The sequence below is a fragment of the Nanorana parkeri genome, unplaced genomic scaffold (genome assembly GCF_000935625.1).
Source record: "Nanorana parkeri isolate BGI_ZX_2015 unplaced genomic scaffold, ASM93562v1 scaffold2, whole genome shotgun sequence".
Taxonomy (NCBI): Eukaryota; Metazoa; Chordata; class Amphibia; order Anura; family Dicroglossidae; genus Nanorana; species Nanorana parkeri.
The window spans coordinates 4803860-4828260 of record NW_017306270.1 but is presented as its reverse complement, the minus strand read 5'-3'; the positions used below and the strand labels follow the sequence as shown (position 1 = coordinate 4828260).

The window sequence follows — 24401 nt, the reverse complement described above, 5'->3', positions numbered from 1 at the left end:
AGGTGCCAGTCTTGGACTCAGGAGTGGGGCTCAAATAAGTAAAGGCCCTTTACACGACCCCCTAGACATTAACAAGCTGTTAACTCTTGCAGTGTGAGAGTTGTTCCTCTATAAGGGTAGTTTTTGCTTTTTTCCCCTGCAGATAGCATTTTTAAAGAGTCAGCTTTTTAAAGAGTCAGCGGGAGTGGGGATCAGGTAAGTAAAAGACGTTTAAGCATGTATCTTAATGTATCTTATACATTAACGACCAGTTAACCTTTGCAGTGTGGGGGCAGCTGTATTATGTATGTAGAGATTTTTTTTTTTTCCCATCAGATATCATCAGATGTTAAGATACTTACATCTGATGATATCTGTACTTTAAGGTTGACCACAGACTTAGATAAATAAGAGGCACTTTAACTACTTAAAGCTGGAATGAATGTTTCTGTCTTATTGGAAATCAGATTGTCTTGATGGTGCCACACAAGCACCTGCTGTTTTCTAGGTCTGATTCAAACTATGTCCCAAATTACCTTTATTTCACAATAAATGTTATTTTTGCAATCTCTAAAAAAACATCAATTGATTATACCACAAATGTAACAGCCCTCATAATCAGATTGCTTTCTTTTAAATGAAAGTAAAATGCCTAGACAAAGTTTGACTTTTTGCAGCAGCATTGCAATATCACAAAGTGTGTGCGGGATTGGATTCGTTATCTAGCCCTAAAGGATGCGATGTTTGGATATTTTGGTTGAGAAAGGGTGGGAATGCCCAAAACCAAAACGGTCTTCAATTGTACTGATCTATATACCAATTTCAATGGAAAAAAAAAAGATTCAGCATGTGAGGAATATCTCACTTACTGGAGTTATGCATCATACAGCAGAGTGGAACCTGCTGGATATTTTAAGATGTTTGCAACTCATCTATCTGTTGTGTATGTGTGTATATACTAATATACTGTGTGTGTGTACAGGGGCGTAAATACATATCACAGGGCCACATAGCAAAATGTTGTAAGCCCCACCCCCCCCACAAAAAAAAAAAAAACACAAAAAAAAACCCGCAACATACCCCCCACCAAAAAAACCCACAAAAAGAAAAATAATAATGCCATGGACTCAAGTGATCACATACACTAAGTCTCCTTGCATTCTGGGGTAAAAGGGGGCACGGCAGTGCCATTCATGTCAATTGAATTCCAGACACCCCTTGCCCGCAAAAAATAGTGCATGCAGTGGCGTCACAAGGAGGGTGAGGGGGGTGTGGCCGGCACCTGGGTGCCACCATTTGACTGACTGTCATTTTGGTGTCACCCCTTATGAAATGTCGGGCACTCGTTCTTGGACTGAGAGCCCGACAGTGTCAGGAGAGAGGAGGGGACCCGGCGGCATACCGCATCCTGCCGGGTGAACGTCCCCTCCTCTCTCTGTCGGCGTCCATCACCAAGATGGCCGGCAGCAGGCGTCAAAAAGACCACTGCGCATGCGGGACCCCGGGTGACACCCAGCATCGCGACGCCACTGAGTGCATGCACAATGTTTTGTGATTGCACTACACCTGAATGCAGGACATTGTATTACCAAGCATTCTGGTGAAGCCAATGACATGAATAGCACTGCCAATACCTACACCCTCCCCCCTTTAATAGCCAGCAGGCGCCTGGGAAGTCTTGTCACAGCACCATAGGAGGTATTGGCAGTGCTATTCATGTCATTGGCTTCACCAGAATGCATGGTAATACAATGTCCTGCATTCAGTGGCGTCGCAAGGCTGGGTGTCACCCGGGGTCGCACATGCGCAGTGGTCTTTTTGACGCCTGCCTGACGTCACAGCCGGCTCCAACCAGTTGTTATTTATTGGCCGGGACCTACGAGAAAACTCTGGCAGGTGCCGGCCAATAGGAAACAGGATGTGCGTCGTTTTTTTTTTCTTTAAAATATTTTTCATTTTTTAAATTTGTTCCTATTTTTTAAACAATTTTTCTAAATTTTTTTGTTTCATTTATTTAACTTTTTTTTTTTCTATTCTGCTCGCTACCATAGAGGTAATGAGCAGAATAGCCAACCAGAATGCCGCTTGCGGCATTTGGCTATTTACTTATTGTGAGCTTACTTACTATAGAGTGAGCTAGCCGATCCAGATGTTGGATCAGCTGAGTCAAACTCCTTCTGCACTTCGGCTCAGCCGAACATACAGAGTATGTTTGGCTGACCGAAGGCAGCCAATGTATGGCTAATTTTAGCCGAGGTACGGCTGATTTTAGCCGAGGTACGGCTGAAATCAGCCCTACAAGGCTGAAGTGAATAGCCGAACAGCGTTCAGCTCACTTCGGCTCCCTTATTCAGTGGGTGAATAACCCCCATATCGTTTGCGCACATATATAACGCTATATGTGAAACAACTGCACGGATTTCGCTCGTTTGCTATTATATAGCCACAAACGTGCAGAATCCGCTGGATTATCGCGCTTGCACTATTTTGGGGGCCGTGCGGTTTCGTACCCTGCGGTCCCGCAACAGTCTGGACAAAGCACATAAAAGTGCATAAAAGTGCATTGTTTTTTCTGTTTAGAGCGGCTCTGCTCGTATTCGGACAGCCGCTCCAGTGTGAATGGAGCTTTAACCGACGCGACCCCCAAAATACTGCAAGCACAATAATCCGTCAGATTCCGCACGTTCGCGGCTATATAATGGTCGCAAAAGAGTGGAATCCGTGCAGTTCACATATAGCATTTGCGTCCCGTGCGGGTTCCCACATGAAAAACCGCACGGGAAACGCAAACGCTGTATGTAAATAGAGACTAAAAGGTTAAAAATCTTCCTATTTACAGCTTAAAGAAAAAAAGTCATTAAATTCACTTACCAGCATCAGGGCTCCCGATCACCAGGTTCCAGTAGAACTCCTCCAGTGGGGGGCCAGGGCCGGATCTCAGTGGGGCCCCCCCAGCATGAGGCTCTCGTGCCTCCGTCCCTCCATCCACCCTCCGCGGTAGGTCCGCCCCCAACCACTGTGACGCGCCCCCACCTCAGAGCTCTTTTCGGCCGCAGCGCTGTAGGAGAGCCCGCTCTGTTAAAGTGGCAACGGCAGTGTACAGTGTGCCCGGCCGGGAGGCAGGTGACACTGCAGTTGCCGTCTTAACAAACCCGCATCCCCTTCCATACGGGCTGAAAATGTCTCGGGGGTCGCTGACGGGCCCCAACTTTGGCTTTCAGGCAATGCCTGTATGCTCAGTCCGCCCCTGGTAGGGGCCCGGCCGGGAAGATTGTGAGCTCTGCTCCTGACCGGGCCCCCCTCTGTTGCGGGCCCCATAGCACCCGCATGGGTCGCTATGGCGGTAGTTCCGCCCCTGTGTGTTTATATCTATCTATCGATCTATTTATCTCCAAAGTAGGTAAAGAGGCATTCATGGGTCTTGCAGAAAAGAGAATTCATAACATCAGCATTTTATTGCCAATATTTTGATGGAGCTCAGTCCTTCTTTACAAAGGCTGAGCTCCATTGAAATGCTGATAATAAAATGGGAGAATAAGAATGAATATATTTATATGTGGATATCTGTTTACATCATTGTAGCACTTGAAAAATCCCATGATATTGTTTGTTCTTTGTTGATGCTATGAGGATAAACTGACGGAAATCACTTAGGCAAGAAAGAAAAAAGTTCCATCTTTTCCCTCAGTAAAAATCAGACCCTGAAGAACTTGGTGGTACAACAACAGGTGTTTAAACCAAGATGTAACCCTATTAATATAAACATCTATTAAAACACATATAAAAGCAATTAAACTTGCCATTATGGAGTGTTCTCTTCCCTTGTCTTACAAGGACTGTTTGTGTACATGGGATTCCTATGTCCCATATTTTATGATGAAGATAGGACATGCATTGCCTCTTTATGAGTTCTTTATTTTATTTGATGTTGTGCCCTTTTCTTGTCCGTGTCAGAGAGTTTCCTGTTTCTAGGCAACTGATTCCCCTATCAGGATGAGGTAGAGTGTGCCGTTGAGCCGGATAAATTAAAGAGCAATTCTAGACAAGTGAAACTACTCGGTAAGCTACCAATGTTATCCAGTATACAATGCAACTGTGCTAAATAAGATCGTTCACTCAATTCACCTTGATCTGAGGAGTTCTGTGTAATGCCCTATGGAACAAGCACACACAGCTCCATCAAGACTCAATAGGAGAATTTCTGGAGCCTGTACTACATCCTCTCTCTCTATTTCATGCATCTTCAAACACTTTCAACTCAGGTATGGATCTGATTGGTGTCTGCGAGATGCTAACTACTGGCATCTTTTTTTCTTTTAATCAGCCATTCTGTATGTGAGAGGCAGCAAGAAGGGTGTTCCAGCATCCCCAGCAGGCATGTTCCAGAATCATCCAATTACAGACAAAGAAGTGAGGCCCCGCCCCTTGTTTTATTGAGAAGTATAGCCCCACGGGGCTATACTTCTCAATACCACGAACAACCAGGAAGTACAAGATATCTACTCACTGCATGAGAGCGGCCGTTTTAATCGATTTAACTGTAAGTGACTACTTTTTTGTTTAATAAACGTTGATATCGACTACACTATGAGGAGTTCTTTTTTCCTTTTTGTTTTTTCGCTAAATTATTGATCCATGTGACGCTGATGAGACGGCCGTGGGACTACTGATTGGCTTTTGATCTCTCTTGGCTTTTGATCTCTCTTTGCCTACGAACACCGTGGGTCTGGTGAGTGCACATCCCAGAGGGGAGTTTTGGCGTGGACACTTAGTGTGGGAGAAAGATTGAACTTGTTTTTGAAGCTTATTCTCATCATCAATACATCATCTACACCTGAACTTTATAATTGCTTTTGAATTCACATGATGATTCATCACTCTTACTGATATTTTTGAGCTAATTTGCTGTTAACCACTTTTATTAATTTTTGTACTTGATACACGTGTGATTACAACATCATTTTTTGTTAAGGTATAGTTAATTTAATTTATCCTAATGCACTTTTGCACAAAGTGAAATTCATATTATATATTCATAATTTTGGTTCACTGGTTATCACTTTAGTATACCTTTTATGATTGCAAACACTCATTTGGATGTTGTGTTGTAAAGTAGCCACCGCTCCAAGTTCGCTCTCAGGATGAACTATAATGTCAATACATATTAGCTAACTAAATGTGAGATTGTAGGCCATCACAGGAGTGAGCTTGGAGCGTGGCTACTTTATAACACACACCTTGATCATGGGGAACAAAATGTAGCCACCCTCCAGAATGAAGGACAGTGTCAACACCAATTCAGAGATGATTTTAAGATCTAGAGATGAGTGATACACAAATAAAATACATTTTAGTTAATAGTTAGGGAACTTGAATGCATTAAGATTTGATTAATTTAAGATTTAATTCCCGAGTTAAGTGTAATTTTAAGTTATATGGCTATTAAATTGGGCTTAGTTTGTTTTACTTTTTAGGGCAACTCATTCTGGTGGACAAGTGAGAAAAGCCAACCGGTTAAGAACTCCAAGACAACACAAAACAGTAAAAAATTGGTCCCTGGTATGTAATTAATTGGCGTGTAAATAATCACATTGCATTTCAGCTTCATTTACTCAACACTATGTATACTGCAAAGAGTTATTTTGGTATCTTTGAAATGTGTGAAAAAAAACATGGTATAGTCTGAAATTTTCTTTCGTTTATCTCTTGCTTGTATCACCCTGTGGAGCACGATGGAAATAGTAACTGATTTGGGCATTAGTATCTAGGCTGTAGGTGACACAACTTTGCCTATACAGAGTTTTAGCTCAATAAGGACTCCAGACTGCAAAGGGTTAAAAAGATTCGAGCAGAAAAAATATTTCTGGTCCACTGCGAGAACACTGGAGCTTAATAATTTTCTACAGAGTCCTTGGATTAGAGAGCTTTATTAAAATTACTTTGCTCCTGCAAAAGACAATAAAATAAATGAATATAAAGCGTATCCAGCGGTAAAGGTTAGGCTATTGCTGTGAACTAAACTCAAGGGTATGAAAGCAAAACCGGCAGAAGGGAAGATTATGGCTTTATTTCCCTGCCGCAGGCAACACGCCTGTCCTGTGACTTACAGCTATATTACATGCACTGTACCCAGAGCCCCTACCAGTCCCATTGTGTACACTCCTGGTGCACATCTGCAGTGTCACCATCAAACTCTGATTAACCAACCAAAACATAGACCCTTATAGTAAAGCTTTTAGATTATTTTAGATATTCTTTATTTTAAAATTAACTAATTCTCAATATCTGAAGCCAGCATGCAATGGTATGGCAAGTGTATGCAATGGCTAAGGGCCCATACACACCAGCAAGTCACGCTAAATGCATGGATCCTGGTGTGCATTGACAGGCACAGTGCTGGGGCGCCAATCTTGGTGCATCACACAGTTTACTTTTTTTGTTAGAACTTTATTGAAATGTCACAAGTGACATTTCATTAAGTTCTATTGGCATAGCGCGGTGTGATGCGTTGCACTGAACAAAGTTCAACATACTGTACTCTTCTTAGCACACTCCAAGGCAGCATGGTGGTATTAAATGCAACCATTTAAAACAAGGCAAATTATCTTTCCTGTGCATTGGGGCTGTACTGGAAAAAGCTGCCATTGGAGCCTCAACTCTTCTAGTTTGAATGTGCCCTCAAACTGCAAGTATTGGTCTGCTGTCTGTCGCTCATTGGGGAGATTTTCCCTCACTTTGCGTCTAAAGTAGATATCTGCACAGCAAAGGAAATCATGGAAAGGAAAGTGTCCCTATTGGGAGATTTCCCCTCTATTACTGTTTCGGTGACAACTTTTGAGTCTTCCCTCACTTTCAGCCCATGTGACAATGCCCTAATAGAGTGACAGGACTAATAGAGAAGGTGAAACTCCTCAGTGAGGGTGGAAACATCAATAAAAACATGGCAGGGATAATAACCCCTAATTACTAAATCCAAAATAAAGAAATAACCTGGCTTTAGATAGACAATAGATGATTTACATATTTCCTTAATGTTAGGGTATGATAAAGCCAAAACATACACAATGATCAAATAAAGAAATCTGTAAAAAATATCCCCTCTCAAGTTGCTAGTGCCACTGTCTGGAACCCAAGTGGTCTACATTTCCTGTGTAGGTGTATATTCTGGAGCTATATTTTATGGTCACACTGCATGGGAGACATTCAGAGAGATTACCCTTCCTATTATCCTTCCTTAACTGTCTTTGAATTCACACAGAGAGCTAAACAGTCACTCCTGTGATTAGATGAAATTGTTGCTAAAACCATACACATGATCAGCAAAGCAGGAAGTCTGGGCTGCCAATGCAGTATAATATTGAGCCATGCTGAACTGTACAGTCATTTTTGCATGTTCTTTCATGCATTTAAGCTTGAGCATTTTAAATATTATTTTTAGCCTATAGAAAGCTAGTTACTTGGCAAAGAAAATGCAAAAAAATACGTTTTTGCATTTTCTTTTTTTGAGTTTCTCCCATTAAAGTCTATCACTGTTAGGGCCAAAAATAAGAGGCACTGCCTCAAAAAGAAGCTCATGTACTTTTGAGCGACTAGCTTCAAGCAACATCATGCTAAGATGTGAATTGGCAACATTGAAAATAATGGAAATCCTTAAAAAATGGCTCATTTGTGGCTCAGCCTGGACTGTGTAAGGGCCTTTTCACACCAGCCCCTGTGCGTTATGATGTTTATAATGAGTGTGCGCTGGGGTGTATTTATCTTTAATTTAAAGGAGAACTTTATTTCCCATAGTTCTCTTTAGGGTCATGGGAGAACATATACTAACGTCCTCCCATGACCCAAAACTCAGTATATAGATCCTCTTCAGTTGTTACTGTACTTTGTAAATGGTTAGCTATATTGTGTGTATTGCAGATGGTTTCTATACACTGTGTATATCGGTCTTCGGGCGTACAGGAGACACTCGGCTCCTCTGATCTCTAGCAGTTATTTCTCAACACAGACACAGTCTATGTGAACAGCAATGGATGTCAAAGCTGCAACATTTGTAAAGTTGGATGGGGTGAGAAGAACAAAGGAAACTAGAAAAATCAAAAAAGTCACTTATTTCCAGCCAAGCCCAATGAGATTTGAAAATGACGGCCATGTGCCTGAAAATAAAGATACTTATCCTTGTGTAAAGCTTTGTGAACGGAGCCTAATGTGTAGAGAGGTTGTTAAAGGTAGAATGTGGTAGAAGCGTCAGAACCAGGAAAAAAATAATCTGAACATGGGCTTTGTGGCTTATTCACACCCCAACAGAGCATGCTGGCTGGAGTGAAGAGGACTATGTAGGCTGTATACTGCCTGGCTTTGATCCTTTCTGGGTCAAAGTCAGCACTCCTGAGCTGCATTAATTAATTTTGGTCAGTGATTCTGAGTACTGTATCCCAGGGATAAGCATGCCACCCAGGAAATTAACATTTCAACAACCACATCCATATTTATCTCAGTACAGGTCTCCTTTCTAATATATCTGGGCAGAGTTCTTCCTTTACCTATTATCCAACCAAGTAAAATTTTCTGTGTTCTCAGTTTCAAACTATAAAAAATAGCTTCTTTCAGCACAAGCATAAAAAACCAAAGTATTTTTATGACATATTTACAGATAAATACTAACGTGTTTACTGGCACATTCCAAATGATCTTCCAGGTTACAATCCCGCGTTTCTTTTTTCACACAAAAAAAGAATAACATTTCCTTTACATTTGAACACATTTGCACAACGGAGATCTACTTAGTTATTTGTAATTATCGTCCTTAGTCAGAAGGGAATATTTGTGTGCTACTTTAATTCCATCCTGCAGTGGTTTCATGTCCAGTAAACCATTAGCCCTACGCAGAATACAGGCGGCTCAATGCCATTTCCAATGACAAATAATTGCATGGTTTACGCTTTCGAGTGAAAACGATCCCAGGCTGCACTTTTTATTGGTTGGGACGGGGGAGGAATTGGCATATTTTATGCCGGTAATAAACAAAACAAAAAAAATCATAAAATTGCACTGACATGTTCAGCCAGCACAGAGTTTAACTACAGAGAGGAAAGAGCGAGAACACAGAACGTTACAGGAAATGCATTCACTTATTACCTTTCCTTTGTCAAAGAAATGGATAATCTCTTGGTAGAGTTGATCTTTTAATTGTCCTTGTGTGCTTGCCTGGTAACCATCCCGCTGAGTAAGATGTGCGGCACAAGCATCTTCAGACCACTTGGGGAGGAGGACCACGTGAAGAGGATAGGACGAGGGTCAGAAAACAAAAGACAGTAATTACAGGTTAGCAGCAGAGTTTCTCTAGGTGCCTATACACATGCCAATTATAATCAGAGGGAGTCTTTGACTTAAACCTAACTGCTTTAAAGTGCATTTCCACTTATGCAGTCAAATTGGGATAACACCTACTTTACATTTGTTGAATGTTCCTATTCCCATAGCATAACTTAAAAAGAAAAAAGTAAAAATCGCTGCTTACGTTTTACTTGTTCTTTTCTGAAACTCCAAAACTGAAGTTTTCCCTGCTATATAATGTTAAGGAGGGGGCTGGGGAATTAAATGTTTACCATAAATAACCCAGTCTGTACCGTGCTGGCACATCTTACTATCAGTTTTAAACTAGATTTGAACACTGTCCTAGCAAAAGATTACAATTTTGGGGCTGCAAAAGTGGAAAAACACTTTAAGTACTTTTGAGCCACATGACAAGCGTGCTTAAAATGAGTGTCAGAATTCCTGATCTCTATATATGTTCAGGGTCAGTGACTCGGGTAGCTCTGAATCCATTAGCATTGACAGCCAGGGAACGAAGATGCTCAAAAATTAGAGTTTGGCAATGGCAGCCCTCATTATTCCCCCATGAAAGCGGCCCTTCAAAGTTAACTTGGCATGGACTGAAAAGTACCTAGTGTAACAATACCGCTCTTCTAAAGAGCAAAACCTTGTGGTATCTTCAAGTACCAGTGCTGGTTTTCAAATTGATCCCTGTGTCTATGTGAGGCCTCTTGGATCCTATGCATAGGCTACGCAGGAGACCTCAACTTCACCATAAGTCAAGATCACGCCCCACCTACCTCCTAGTGCTAAACCCCACCACCTGCCTCCCAACTGTCGAATGGTACAGTCACTACTTCTTTCTAAAGTTCTGCCTTTAGCGGCTAAAACAGGGAATGGGGAGCAGTTCTGAAAGGGGACAGTGGTCCTAATCTTTCCCTACAACTGGAACCTCAACTCCAATATTTCTGCTACAACCAGCTCCAAGAGCAAGTATACAGTAGGTAACAAGTCAAACTTTGTAACTTCAGGATCTTGTATATTATGATGATGTTGAAACCATGATCTGTAAATCATTTCTAATTTTGACAGACCCACATCCTGGTCCACATGCAGACCACTAGGTGTAACCTTTAAATATTTGAGTTGCCGTATTTAAATAGATTCAGACTGCATATTGCTTACAGCTTGCTTTTATCTGTCACTATGTCTCATGAGACTGCAGATACACAAAGATCTGTTCAGCCAGCACTGAATAGGAGAAAGATTGCTGACAATTATACAGTCATCACATTACGTATATCAGGAAATTTAGGCTGCCTTATCGGTTTGGCACTGAGAAATGCTAAGCTGTATTCACAACATGCAGATCAATTGTTTTACAGAATTCACTTCGTTAGCAAAGCTGAGGTTACAAAACAAGGTAAAGTGCTAAAGTGTATTTATAGCCCAAACTTTTTTTTCCTTTAAAAAGAGAGTGGAAGCGTTAAATGCTCTTTCAGTTTTTTATTGCTAGGTCCCCGCTGGGGAGATTCACTCTTTCTTGTCATGGTGACTATGGTTGAGCTCAGGTTCAGTCCAAACTTGAGTTTGTGCGACTCTGGAAGGAAGATGTCAGTACTGACTCAATGAGCTGGGGCATTCCCTGAATGATCTGCACATAAAATTAGCAGAATGCTTGTGGCATCATTAGACATATATGGCCACATGGTCATATATGATCAATGATAATGACCTGATATTGCCATGTGGATATATCAGGTCAAATTCGGACTGAACCTGAGCTCATCTCTAATGGTGACCAATGTGAGCTGAAACAAAAGTGATGGAAAATCCAAAATGTTGCAGTTGTCACTGGAAGAAGAAAAAAGGGAAATTCATTCAATGGGGGCAGCTGTCCTCGTAACAACTGTTTAAAAGGTGATTTCACCTCACTTTGAAGAGAAGGACGTTAGAGGAAGTCTCCACCAATGTGTGACACACAGCAAAGAAAATCCAAACAGGAGTTTTAATACTTTCCTATTCTATATAAAACAAACAAAATTAAATTCTGGCTTAATATATACGTTAAAATACCATATAATAATGTTAAGGTTCTTATTTTTCAGAGTCAGAGTAGCAAAGAAAGCACTCCAGTGAACATCTGAATATGCAATCAAGCTCTACCTAGCCTTTCAACAAACTAAAGTTAATGCTTTGATATAATTTCCATAGCAGTACCAATGTGGGGCCCAAGGGGAGATCTGATACTGAAGTTTGGACCAGCCCACAGTTGCCCAATGCTAAATGTGCCAAAATCCCAACCTAGACTTTTTGAGTCAGCTTTATCCTAAAACTATCAAACAACAATGACGAGCTCACATCCATAGAAATCATAGAGACTGGTCATTTCTCCATACCTTTAGCAGCTTGGCATGCAGCAGTAGTGTATATGCGGCCTCTGTATAGTTGTCACATTCTTTATGCAAGTCACACAGTTTGTACAAATACCTGAAATGCAAAGAAGAGAAAGAACTACATGAATTCTGCTCTCAGTAAAAAGTGGACTATAGTCCTAAAACAAGGGTTTGTAGAAAACACCAAAAGGGATGTGAAATGACACTTGGGGCTTCATTTATAAACACTCTGCATGCCTTTAGAATGGAACTAGTAGCCCTACATGGCACTGACGAGTATAGGAATTTCCAGATCAGACAGAATCTTTATGAATGACCCCCCTAATCAATGCTTTCACTTTGTGTACTTTTAGTGGAAGGCCACATATGCTGTCTGGTACTCAATACTTTCACAAACTATGTGTCCTTACCATTATGCTGATTGAAAAAAAAAAAGAAGACATGTGTTTAACTCCATGCACCCCATAAGAGACTGAAACAAACACGCCATGTAACCAGCAGGGTAATGACTCTTTTCTTATGCAGTCATCATGGGAAGGGCAGTATATGGGTTTATATGGCCAAAAGATGCACAACAACAGATAAAGTCTGATATCTGTAAATCTGTTATCTCTCACATCACCTGAATATCAGCTTCCGATCTGACAATAACTAAGTTGTATTAGGAACATTTGTTAATCTACCCTACAAACCAAATATCCATTTAAAACACACGGAGGGGAATTAATCAAAACTTGAGCAGAGAAAATCTGGAGCAGTTGCCCATGGCAACCAAATCAGCTTCTCTCTTCAGTTTGTCCAGCTGAGATTTGAAAATGAAAGATAGAAGGCGATTGGTTGTCATGCGCAGCTGCTCCCGATTTTCTCTCCTCCAGTTTTGATAAATCCCCGTCATGGTGTTTCCAGGGGCTTAGCCATAGCTAGTTTTTGGCTTCTCCCAACAAACCTGCAGTTTATTGCATGCATCCATTGTAAATTAACAGAATTTTCAGGCTCTCACCAGCGCCTTACATAGATCACACCTTGGAGAAACAATCAAGCCATATCATTAATTTGCTTTGAGCATTTTTATGCAAACATGTCTTTAAAAACTGCCAAAGACATGTCCGTATACCTGGAAATTCCAGAGGTTACCCTTATTTTATGGAGTCCCTTAAAAGTCATCCATCTCATATGGATCAATCATGATTTCAGTAACTTGAGATGTCGGTATAATGGCAGCCCTCCCCCCTTGTCCCACTCCAACAGATAATGTTCGGTCAGTAAGCTGATTGGATCATAATATGGCTCAATTACTCTGCCTGTAAAGACTAAGTACATCTTCACTAGGTTCAATAAGACTCAACTCATTCCACGAGCCAGTCATCTTCTTACCACCTCTGCTTCTGTTCCAATGACTTATGCCAGAATATTCACATTTGGCGGCAGCCTAATACCACCCATATTTGTATACACTGTCACTGCCAATACCATCTTATGTTCATATAATGGTTTAGTAAACCTTTCTGGCAAGATTGGAATCTGCACCTTTGGCTGCAACCTAATACCAGCCATATGCATGTTCACCCTTACTCCTGATATAATTTGCCTGCTCTTAGCTATTTCTGTACAAACCTAGACTTCCTGCCTCTCTTTCAGTAAGGATCCTCATCAAACACCAGTCCTCTTTGTTTTCCTCCCCTTAGGTAATCAATTGTTATTCTAGCCATTTTTTTTATCCCTAAACCCAATTTAATTCTTTCCCTTCCATCTGTCACTATACAAGACTTTGGGCAGCTCCTATTCAGCGCCTGGACAGTTTACAGTTTGGTAAAAGAAGCATGCATAAGAAAGAGGATTATGGAATATAATGACACTCTACTGAGATAAGGCCTGAGGAACATAATTACACTAGGCTGAAATACAGAGCAAACAATCTGTATCAAAGATTTCACTATACAGGAGTTTTTCCCCATTATTATTTTTGGTGCTTGTAGCAGTTAAAAATGATAAGCACGTTATATTTTATGAGCTTCCATCCTACGAGCTGAAGGTAGCAGTTACTTTTAAAATACATTTACAAGCATTAGCTTGTGCATTTAGATGCATTTCAATTTCATTGTTGTCCTTGAAGAAGTGGCTTACAAGTGATTACTCAAGCTGAGAAAATGTTTACAAAACTTGCTCCTACTGTCTGTTTTAGAGTAGTTGCTTGCAGTAATGGCATGTGTGTTTCTACTGGATAATGTTGAGGGTATTGGATTTGTGCATCACTTCATATTTAAAGCATATGTAAACCCAATCTCTGAACTCTCATATAAGCATTAACATGTTCAGCTCATTTCAAAAGCTACTTTTAATTTTTTTCAATCTGCAACTTTCATTACAATAGGTGGTGATCCTGCCATGAAGGTCCTTCAACCACTTCCAGCGACAAGGCTGTGTACCTGTCCCCAATAATAGGTTGTGATCCTGCATGAAGGTCCTTCAACCACTCTCGATGACAAGGCTGTGTACCTGTCCCCGATTTGTTCCTGCCCTGTCACTCTGGCTTCTTAGAGACTACAAGTGGCTGTTTCAACACACATTACACAGGTATGGCCCACTGTTGTCACCATCAGGAAACCCACCCTAAAAATGCCATACAGCCATCACTGGAGTATAGGTAGATAGAAAGTGGTTGCAATAGGGCTGCAGCAAATCAGAAGCACTGAGATGCAACAAATGATGAAAAACCAATGATTGTATTTAAAAAACTGGCAGCTTTTTACGACACATAGAGCTTTAGCACACTAAAGGTCATTCAGTTAGGGTTTATACATACTTTAAATATATAAATGCAATCACTTGCCCATTATTAGTGACATACAAATATCAAGCCCCATTAGCACAAATAGTGTACTTTACATACAACAATCTTATCATCCCAACAGCTACTCCTGGTGGCGGATATCTTTGCTGCGAGAGCAAAGGGACGGTGGTCTCATCACTGTGTTGTTGCACCTTCAATGTACAAATAGCAGCCTGATGGTGCATTCTGACCAGTTTTCTTGACAAAGCTGTGCTGCTACTGCTGCAGGGGAGGATAGGGACCTGGTTGTGCTGTCTGGCCGGGGTGTCAGCATCACAAAACTAGCAGTACAGAATTGAAACTCATCTAGCATTAAAACAGCTTCAATATATATTTAGTCTATTTAGCTGTCTGTTTTGGAGTTCAGCTTAAAAAAAAATGTAAGAACATAATAATTCCAGCTTTGTGCATTCCAGCTAAATAATTCGACCTGCCACTACAAAACTGAAATTGACAAAAGATTCTAATTAACAGTTGAGTAGTACTAGGAACCAGCAATGTAGCAATAGTAGATTAAGTGTTTACAGCTTGTGGCAATCTTTGGAATAAACTAAATTAAAAACCAACTCAACAGTCAATTTTTTCTTTTTTTAGTGGACTTGGCAAGAACATCTGTGAGAATTTTATTGTTCTTATTGTCTCCACTAAGAAGATTTCCACTAACGTTTTGTCCTGGTGATGGGTGGCAACACGATAGTAGGTGATGAGACAACTCTCTACTGGTGACGTAGCCAACGATGAGCACTTAAAGAATACATTTACTTTCAGAATTAAAATGCATTTATTCTTTTTGCCCCCCTCCTCTAACCTAAACAGCCCCACCCTTGCCCTCCACAGATCAATGCTTACAGAGAACAGAAGGATACCCTGCTGTTTGTTGACTTCCAGCACTGCAAGTCTCCATCTCCTGGCAGTGTCAGTCTCCCAGCCCGGTGATGGCCCCATCAAAGTGTATGGGACTGTAATGTGCCGGTGTGGCCAGCAGAGGGAGAATTTCAGTGCTGGGTGTAAACAATAAAGAAACCATGCCCACCAGATCCTGGCAAGTACAGATCTAAGAAGGGGGAAAGTGGGTTTAGGTCAGGAGAGGGGGGAAAAAAGGGTTAAATGCACTTGTTTTAAAGTGCTTTAAATCGGGGATAGGCAAACTCTGGCCCTCCAGCTGTAGTTCAACTATAAATCCCATTAGGCACTGCAAGACTGTCAGCCACAGGCATGACTCCATGAGGCAAATGCATTGTCAGATATGTAGCTTCACCACAGCTTGAGGGCAGGCGCTTGCATACCGCTGCTTAAAAGTGATCTTGTCATACGGAAATATGGACTGTCGCTGCAGAGCATCTTTTGAAAAGTCAGTTTCCTGGCTGTATCGGTTTTCAATACTTTTGAATCACAGACCCATCAAGAGTTCCTAAATATCAAAAGGACAACCAGTGAAATAACATTCTCAAAGAAGGTCAGAAATGGAAGCCTCCATATTTTCTCATGACAGAGTCACGTTAACAGAGGTCCTTACTCTTTTACACTTTAAAACTAGAGGCTTTTTTTATTAGTACAGAAACCAGCCTGTTCAAGATTTGGGTTCTCTACTACTAATGACCAAACATAAAAGATACAGGTGAAACTCGAATAATTAGAATATTGTGCAAAGTTTATTTATTTCACTAATGCAACTTAAAAGGTGAAACTAATATATGAGATAGACTCATTACATGCAAAGCAAGATAATTCAAGCCGTGATTTGTCATAATTGTGATGATTATGGCTTACAGCTCATGAAAACCCCAAGAACCCCAAATCCACAACCTCAAAAAAGTAGATTATTACATGCAATCAATAAAACAAGGATTGTACATAGAACAATATCTGAAAAGTACAAGCATGCATATGTACTCAGTACTTGGTTTGGGCCCCTTTTGCAGCACTTACTGCAATTACTTTTGCACCATATTCTTATTATTCGAGTTTCACCTGTATACGCTGTCCATCGTGCAGAGGAAACAATCTGGTGGGTCTGAGAATGACCACATCTTCTGCCCTGCCTAAAAATGATCACAGCGGCTAATCATTGGGCAAGAAAGTTGACAACAGGCCATACCCATGGTGACTGCTGGCAGAGAAAAGTCTTAAACAAGCATCTTTGCACACAATCTGCACATACTGCAGTCCTTTAAAAGCAGATATATCACCTGCTATTAGGTTACATAATGCTTTCGGAACTTGGCAGATATATTCGTTTTTGTGCTTCAGGAAGATCAAGCTTCCGTTATTACATTTTCAATAATATAAAACATAGTAACAGTGTAATCAGCTAGCCACAAATTGGAAAGGTTAACAGTAATGCATGCATTCTTTTGTCTATAAAAATCTGAGGCCTATTGAAGCTACAATAATGGAAGAAAATGAAATTCATACATAGAGTGCTATTGTTCAGACATCAACGGCAAGGATACAAATAATACAATGAATATGAAAAGGTACAAGAAACAGAACTGTAACTTAAAATAACAATTCTGCACAATGATAGAACACTTTTTACAAGTTGACGCTTTACAGGGCAAATTATTTTGTTCAAGCACCCTACTAAATCAGATCCAGCTCTGCACATACAGAATGAATATTTGAATGTTGAGAATGAGAATGCCGTGTCTGGCTCTGTTCCTGCCGTGTCCCCGGGAAGGCCTTTCATTCTCATGTTACCTGCACCAGGTGAGGGAGAAGTGCAACAAAGTTTCCAACACTTAAAAGAATTAATCACTGACATTCCTGCGTCCACTAGTCAACAGCGATCCTCTGCCTTGTAATGAGGACCTATCCTAGGCCATGGCACTCATGAACTGGGATGTTCAGTAATGTTCTATTTTGCTTTGATGAATATTAAAGCAAACCTGTGCTTTGCCTACACAGGGCAATATCATAGGTACACTTTAAAGTACAGCCCACTTCCTGTAGCAGCACATGCTTACTTTATTTGCTCTCCTGCCGCTCTGTTCTGCTACTTGGAGTGAAGAAAACACCCAGTATGTCCAGGTATGGAGTAACATTCGACTCATTCCTCCTTTTCATTTGACCCTCTAATGCAGGGGTGGCAAACACAAGGCCCGCGGGCCGAATCCGGCCCGCCGGACCTTGTAATGTGGCCCGCACAGCAGCCAGGGCCGGTCCGCTATGCCGACTCTGTGCAGAGCAGTGTCTACTGTGTGGTAGCGAGCAGAGCCGGCACTACCACACAGTAGACACTAGAGGGCGCTGGTGGGGGAGGCCAGAGAAACACCTCCTCCCCCAGCCCTCTCTACTCTGTGCTCTTTCTGGAGCTTGCTGGTGCTGTTCCTGCAGCCTGCACTGTCCCGGTACCGGCCGAGATATTAACATATGAATGGGCCGCGGTAATTTGCATATCAATAAGCCGCGGCCCATTCATATGTAAATATCGCGGCTCATATGTAAATATCGCGGCAGGGTTAGTTTTAATTTTTTTATTGTTTGTTTCCCCTTTTATTAGCACTTTTTACATTTTTTAACTTATTTATCTTATCGTTTACTTTTTATTTTTTTATAATTTTTTATCTTATTATCGTTTATTTGTTATATGTAGCTTAGTAACTAGTTCTCTGCCCTCTGATTTATGGGTACAGCTTCCAGAGTACAGATTCAGTGATGGCTTTAAACTTTCACAAAGTATAATCACAACATATTTTATGTTATAATGGAAAGATTACAAACCTTATATACATTTCTTCTCTCTCAATCTCTTTGTAGAAATTCTGCAAAGACAAAACAACAAATGTTACTTTAGCTATCTTTCCATGGCTTTAATGTGCATCCAACATTTCTCATTTATTCAGTAAAAATAAGAACGCGTAAGTGTATGAGTCCTTGTCTCTCCAGGACTAGGCCCAGTTTTTGAGAATTGTTTAGCAGACTGGTTTCTAAATTCAGCTTTGTATTAACTGGGATTTTGTTTCTTGGATTATGGGTTGGAAGAGCCTTCATTATCTCCCTGAGTCAAGTCTATCTTCTTCAGGGTAAGACAATACAAATATTACATAAGCAAAAAGTAGAAGTATGGACCCACATACTTGACGGCACACATAAATATACTAGAAGTACAGTCCTGCACTGGGAGGGTACCAAGTGCTTACATACAATGTGGAAAGGGGTATTGGACAAGAAAAGAAACCCGTTTTAGACCATAGGGCGGGTTGCAGCTCAACAATACCTTGATCCACTTCAAATTAGGGGCTTATTTCTTTTTGCAGAACATCTTAGTGTATTGTAAGTACCACATAAGAATTCCTAAGCAGCCTCTTCTACCTGGTCAGTGAGTGTTACAAGTCCCTGGTACCTTGTCAAAGGCCCTCACAATCCTCTTGTGACATGCCAGGTGTTCTTAACAGGCTCTTTAAAATGTGCTAGCAGTGTTTTGTACCATTGAATCATGCAATAACAGTCTTCTGCAACTTCACTAAAGTCTTCACAGTCTTTTAATAAGCAGTGAAGAAAACAAGTGCTTGGCCCTTTTGTCAAAAATAGGCAAAAAACTCAAAAACGTGCTTGTGTTAAGTCACAGATGGCATCTTCATCATATGAAAATACAGGTTACATAAGAAATGTATGTACAGGAAATGTATGTGCAAGCTGCCCTCTTTATTTCCATCTTTAATTATTTTTTTTTACAACTGGAATTGTCTTATAGCTGGAAGGAAATAGTTTGCCTTCTGTGGCTCCAGTTCGGTTTTTCTGCTAACCGAACTTTACCATTAAAGTGCATCTATAGCCGAAAATAAAAAATCTTATAAGTAATATGGATTTGATATTCCATGTTACCCAGCATAGTTGTTTTAAATATAGTGCCTGGGAAGTTGCAAAAGATACCTTTGACTAATCCAGCAGGACTCACTTCCTAGACTGTGGTGACACAAAACACTCATGCCCTTTCCATATACAGAGCCGTTTTACCCTGTGCAGAGTGCATTTCTGTGAAACTTCAACTGAATGCCTGGATGTTCTATGTGTTCAGACATTGAGCATTAATGTCAGCGCACACCCCACCTGTGTCAATCATCAGTGCAAACTTTCTCTCTCCGGTCCGCTTGTCTGCTCAGTGGGCGCTGTTTCAATAGCCAGCCTGCTATTGGCTATTGCAATTTGAAATAGCCAATAGCAAGTTGACTATTGCTGCTCGTTGTTTACATTCTACTGCCGACTGCGGAATCTAGCTGCTGGCCGGCAGCAAGATGCAAATAAAGAATTTCCTTAGTAACGAAATAAATTTAGTTGCTAACAAAATATTTTAGCGTGCACCAAGCAACCGACGATCTTTTAGTGTGCATCAAGGCACCAGGAAAAAATAATCGAGGACATATTTCCTCGATTTTTTTTCACCGGTTGCTTGAATCCCGGATAATAGGGAGTTTACTGTATGTTTCATGCCATTAGGAAAGTATAACCCATCTTGTGAGTAGACACTGACCAGAACGTTGACAGTGCAGCTCATCCGGTTCTCTTTGTTCTCATCGTGCATTATTGTTCTGTAGTCCAGCAGTCTCTCCATCAGGCGGACAACCAAGTTCACAAAGGTCTCTCCAGTCTTTGCCAGATACTTATGTTTCCTACAGTGTTCCAAGAGTCAGCAAGGAGGAGGATAAAAAAAAAAAAAAACTTTACTCCAATCTGGTTCCTGAATAAAATGTTATTTTAATCCCCGCGCTTCATTAGCACATGTTAATTATAAATGAAGTGTAAAGTTCACGGCTTGCTTGTTATTGTCTCCTGTGCCTATACTTGGGTACAAAGCTTAGCGGTTAATCAACACTTACATTTTCTCAAACAACACTTTGTACTGCTCATCCCCTCTCCCGCCTTCCACTTCGTGGTCCAACTTTGTGATAATCTCATTCTCAAACTGAAAGACACAGAACATATACACAAGATTATACGTACTGACAGCAAACAAAATGTACTTTAGTCATAGATCTCATGAACTCCAGACAGATATAAAAGACAAAAATTAATGCAGCTCTGTAATCATTAATGCATACTTTAATGTATTTTTTAAGTTCAAGCAGTGAAAAATCCATGAGTTTATCCGGCCTCATGGAGTCACTGTACAGCAGAGCTCAGACCGAGGAAGAAAAAAGCAGCACAAGGAGCCAGCCAGTTGTATTGTAGTGCAAGCAGCATGCTGATAGGACATAGTAGCAGTCACAAGTTGAAGGAGGGGCAAGACCAGTAAGTGCTGCTGAACGGCAGCAAAGAAAAATCAGGCCTTCTCATCTACCAGACAGGGCTGTGCTGGGTGGTAGAGCTGTACAAATCACAAAACTGGATGGACAGAAATAAACATCCTTTGGCTCCTTTACATATATTCTATCTGTGTATTTAACCATTTACATGGAGTCCAGCTTCAAAATGGTTTAAAAGGATATTAGAAGCCAATAACTTGCCCTTTTGATATGCATGTAACATACCCATAGGTTAAACAAAACAAAAACAAAAAAAAACCCACCTGCATCCTCAACCATAAAACAGCAGCTGATTCTGAAGAAGGCAAACCCCTAAAAAAAAACCAAGATAACTCCCTCAATATTCTCTGCAATGTTATATCTTTTCTAGTATTTAGATTCATTTGTATTTTATACACCCCGTGCCATTTTTTTTAAGCAATCCATCACTTCTGCTAGCACCCATTTTTGTGGATTGCTACTCCTCATTTTTCACAGCTCTTACAGTTAAGAACCCTTTCCATATTCAGAGGTGAAACCTCTTTTCCTTTCGTCACTAAGAACATCCTCCATGACCTTTAAGTGAACAATCAATATGAAAATATACATTTTCTGTATGTGCCTTTTGTATTTATACAAGGTAACGAGAGCCCTCCTTAATAGCCTTTTTTCAAGAGTAAATAAATTCAGTTCCATTAAACTGTACTTATAGCTGAAGTCATCTCTCTGCCCTTTTCTGCAATCTTTTCAGGTCCACGGTATCCCTTTTTGTGAATGGAGTCCAAAATTGAATTACATGGTAAATAGCCTGATGGTCCCTGCTGATTGGAGAGCTCTGCAGAGAGACCACTGCTTCCAGACAGGATCGTTCTCTGCAGAGAGACTACTGCTTCCAGACAGGATCGTTCTCTGCAGAGAGACCACTGCTTCCAGACAGGATCGTTCTCTGCAGCATGCCTGGCAGGGGACAGACTTCTCTATCCAGGCTGTGGCTGATAAAAGGAATTATAAGACAGGGAACATCTTTTGTGTTGATGTACCTGGAATTAGGGATGCACCAAATGCTCCCTACGCCTAGCTCGATACTGGAACTTCCGATATCAGGAAGCTGGGTGGTGAGTCAATACACGCAGCCTGGCTTCCTGATTGGCCGGGAACCTGGCTTCATTCACACTCAGCATGGAGTCGGCTTCCCGGCCATTCAGGAAGCCAGGCGGCGTGTAATGACTCGCCGGCCGGCTTTCTGATTGGTCAGGAAGCTGGCCAATGAGGCAGCCGGGCAGCGAGTCATTACCTGCCCCCCAGCTTCCTGATTCCCCCTGAAAGCCGGCTCCATGCTTCCTCGTCACCTAGTGGACAAGGGAGCACGGAGACGGCTTCCTTAATGGGACTTATATCGATACTCGTACTCTATACCGAGAAATCAGTATCAGTGCATCCCTATCTGGAATGTATTTATCGGATTTAAAATGAAACATCTAACAGGCTTTAAAGTTAAATACTCAGGCTCCTGCATGTTAAATTATGACTGGTTCTCTTTAAGGCCCTTAAATACAAGCCAGGCTGCATTTGCTGGCATCCCAAGGAACATATAAAACAGACATTCATAGAATTTAACTTTTCTTTAATCTCATATTCCTTTTTTTTCTGTTTCATCTGCATTTCAGTTTTTGGGAAAGGAAAAAAATTAGCATAATTAAAAAGAACAGAAAACAGGATGTGGCTTTAATTAAAATTACTATCATTATCTCTTCCCGTAATTACATATTATCTATTATCGCTTACAACCTTTCAGGAGAATTGTGCAGTTGATTAATTTGGTATGTTAACTACGATTATAAATTTGACCTTTTTTCCTGAGCAGAAATGAGCCGAAACTGAGATATTTATATCGGTTTAGATAAGTATTGAGGGGAGACGGTGTATCGCATCAGGCGCTTTGACCTTTTGCTATTTTCAGGCTGCGACCTTACAGATAAGCCAATGTACTACACTAGATACATACAAAATTGACTGAACTTGAGTTTTTTTTCCATGGTATCCGGCACATGCTTTGTTAAAAGGAAGAATACAGTCTGTATGGCGGAGGTAGGACGGAGTTTACCGGAATTCTCCCAAAGGCCTCTTTTACTGCACTGCCCTCATGACCTCTGTTCCTGCACACTTTCCTCTACATTCTATAAAATAAACTATGATGCCACAACATATTACATCTTCACTACAGTACACTTCGCTATAATACAGGCCCATATAAGTGATCTGGCAGTCCCCTCTTTGCCTAGATGGTCGGTTTGAGAGTTTATATGGACCTAAAAAAGACCTTCTGCAGGTTGCCCAACCTGAATTTAAGAGGAACTCGAGAAATCTTAAAAATTAACCCTTGCCATGGAGCTACCTGTGCACTGCAATGGTTAACTACTTTTTTTGGTCTAAGGGGCTCAAATAAAAAAAAAAATATATACTCACCTGATTCTCAGTCCTGCCTAGCTGCTAGACCGATCCCCACATCCTCTTTTCCCCGGGCTCCAGCGGTCTAAGGCCCTGTGACGTCATCACGCCTAATGCAGGTCCATTCAAACTGTGCACTTATTCTTTAAGCGCAGGTTTACGACATTTTCCGGCAAGATCTGGTCCAGAAAATCGTGTGAACCTGCCGCAGTTCCAGTGCATTCCAGACCAGACAAAATGAGACAAGCAGTATTTTTCTGGTCTGGAACAGAAATAGCATAGGGATACATTAAGATGCATTTTGGGTTCGAAAACAATCTGGTCTGGTCTGGAGATTATCTGGATGTGGTGTGAATGGGCCCTAAAGGCCAAATGACAAGATTGTACTCTACTCCTGGAGGAAAAGAGGCTTAACCTACACATTGAGAAAGTCTTTTTTACAGTAAGAGCTGTGAAAATGAGGGTTAGAGTTCTACAGATAAGTCTTTCCAGCTGTAAGTTTGTTTAAAAAAAAAAGATTAGAAAGATTTGTTTTTCCTGTTGGAGCAAAATGCAGTGGCGGCACCAGGCTGGGTGTCACCCGGTCGACCACCATGCATGTGTTACACCTGGTGCGGCCAACATGCATGTGTTATGATGTCCGTGATGTGACATTTTGGTGACACCCCCTCGGATGGTGTCACCCGGTGCGGTACTACCCACGTGACACCACTGGCAAATCGGATAATGATTTTGAAGGGTAAACTGCTGGTTTAGAGTTTTGAGGATGCAGGTTTTAAATGTATGTGCTTTTGTCTTTTAGTTGAACTCTATGGACATGTATCTTTTTTCCCCAACTAATTATGTAACAGTAATAACTGTTGTATGGAACATTTCGAAAAGCAATTATATCCGAATGATGAAGCCCAAATTTGCAGCTTGAAACCAAGCTCACAATATTTATCAAGCTTGTATACCCTAATATGACATTCAATATAGATAGGACAAGACATTGACAATAATGCTTTCCCAAGGTTCGGATTTACTACATGCAGAACCATTAAAAACAGTCATAATGGATCCACTAATGCCAGAGTTCAAAGCCGATCCAAGATTATTGCTGCAAATCTGCCGTGCCTTACAACTTACAAGTGGCTGGGGAATGGCAGAACAACAAAACTCCCAAACCATTAAGGTCCCTGTTCCATTAAAACTTAATGAGTACAGTTCTAGTTA

At 41.0% G+C, this 24401-nt stretch overlaps 1 protein-coding gene across 1 annotated transcript in view; it reads right to left on the bottom strand.

The window, feature by feature from the left end:
• DOCK1 (dedicator of cytokinesis 1) overlaps positions 1-24401 on the bottom strand; it is a 373877-nt gene that overhangs the window by 59789 nt on the left and 289687 nt on the right. The window contains exons 35-39 of the mRNA XM_018561275.1: positions 20334-20419; positions 19988-20144; positions 18238-18278; positions 11688-11778; positions 9112-9231 (exon numbers count right to left, since the gene is read on the bottom strand). Coding sequence (XP_018416777.1) covers positions 9112-9231; positions 11688-11778; positions 18238-18278; positions 19988-20144; positions 20334-20419 — 495 coding nt within the window. The remainder of the gene's footprint in view (positions 1-9111; positions 9232-11687; positions 11779-18237; positions 18279-19987; positions 20145-20333; positions 20420-24401) is intronic.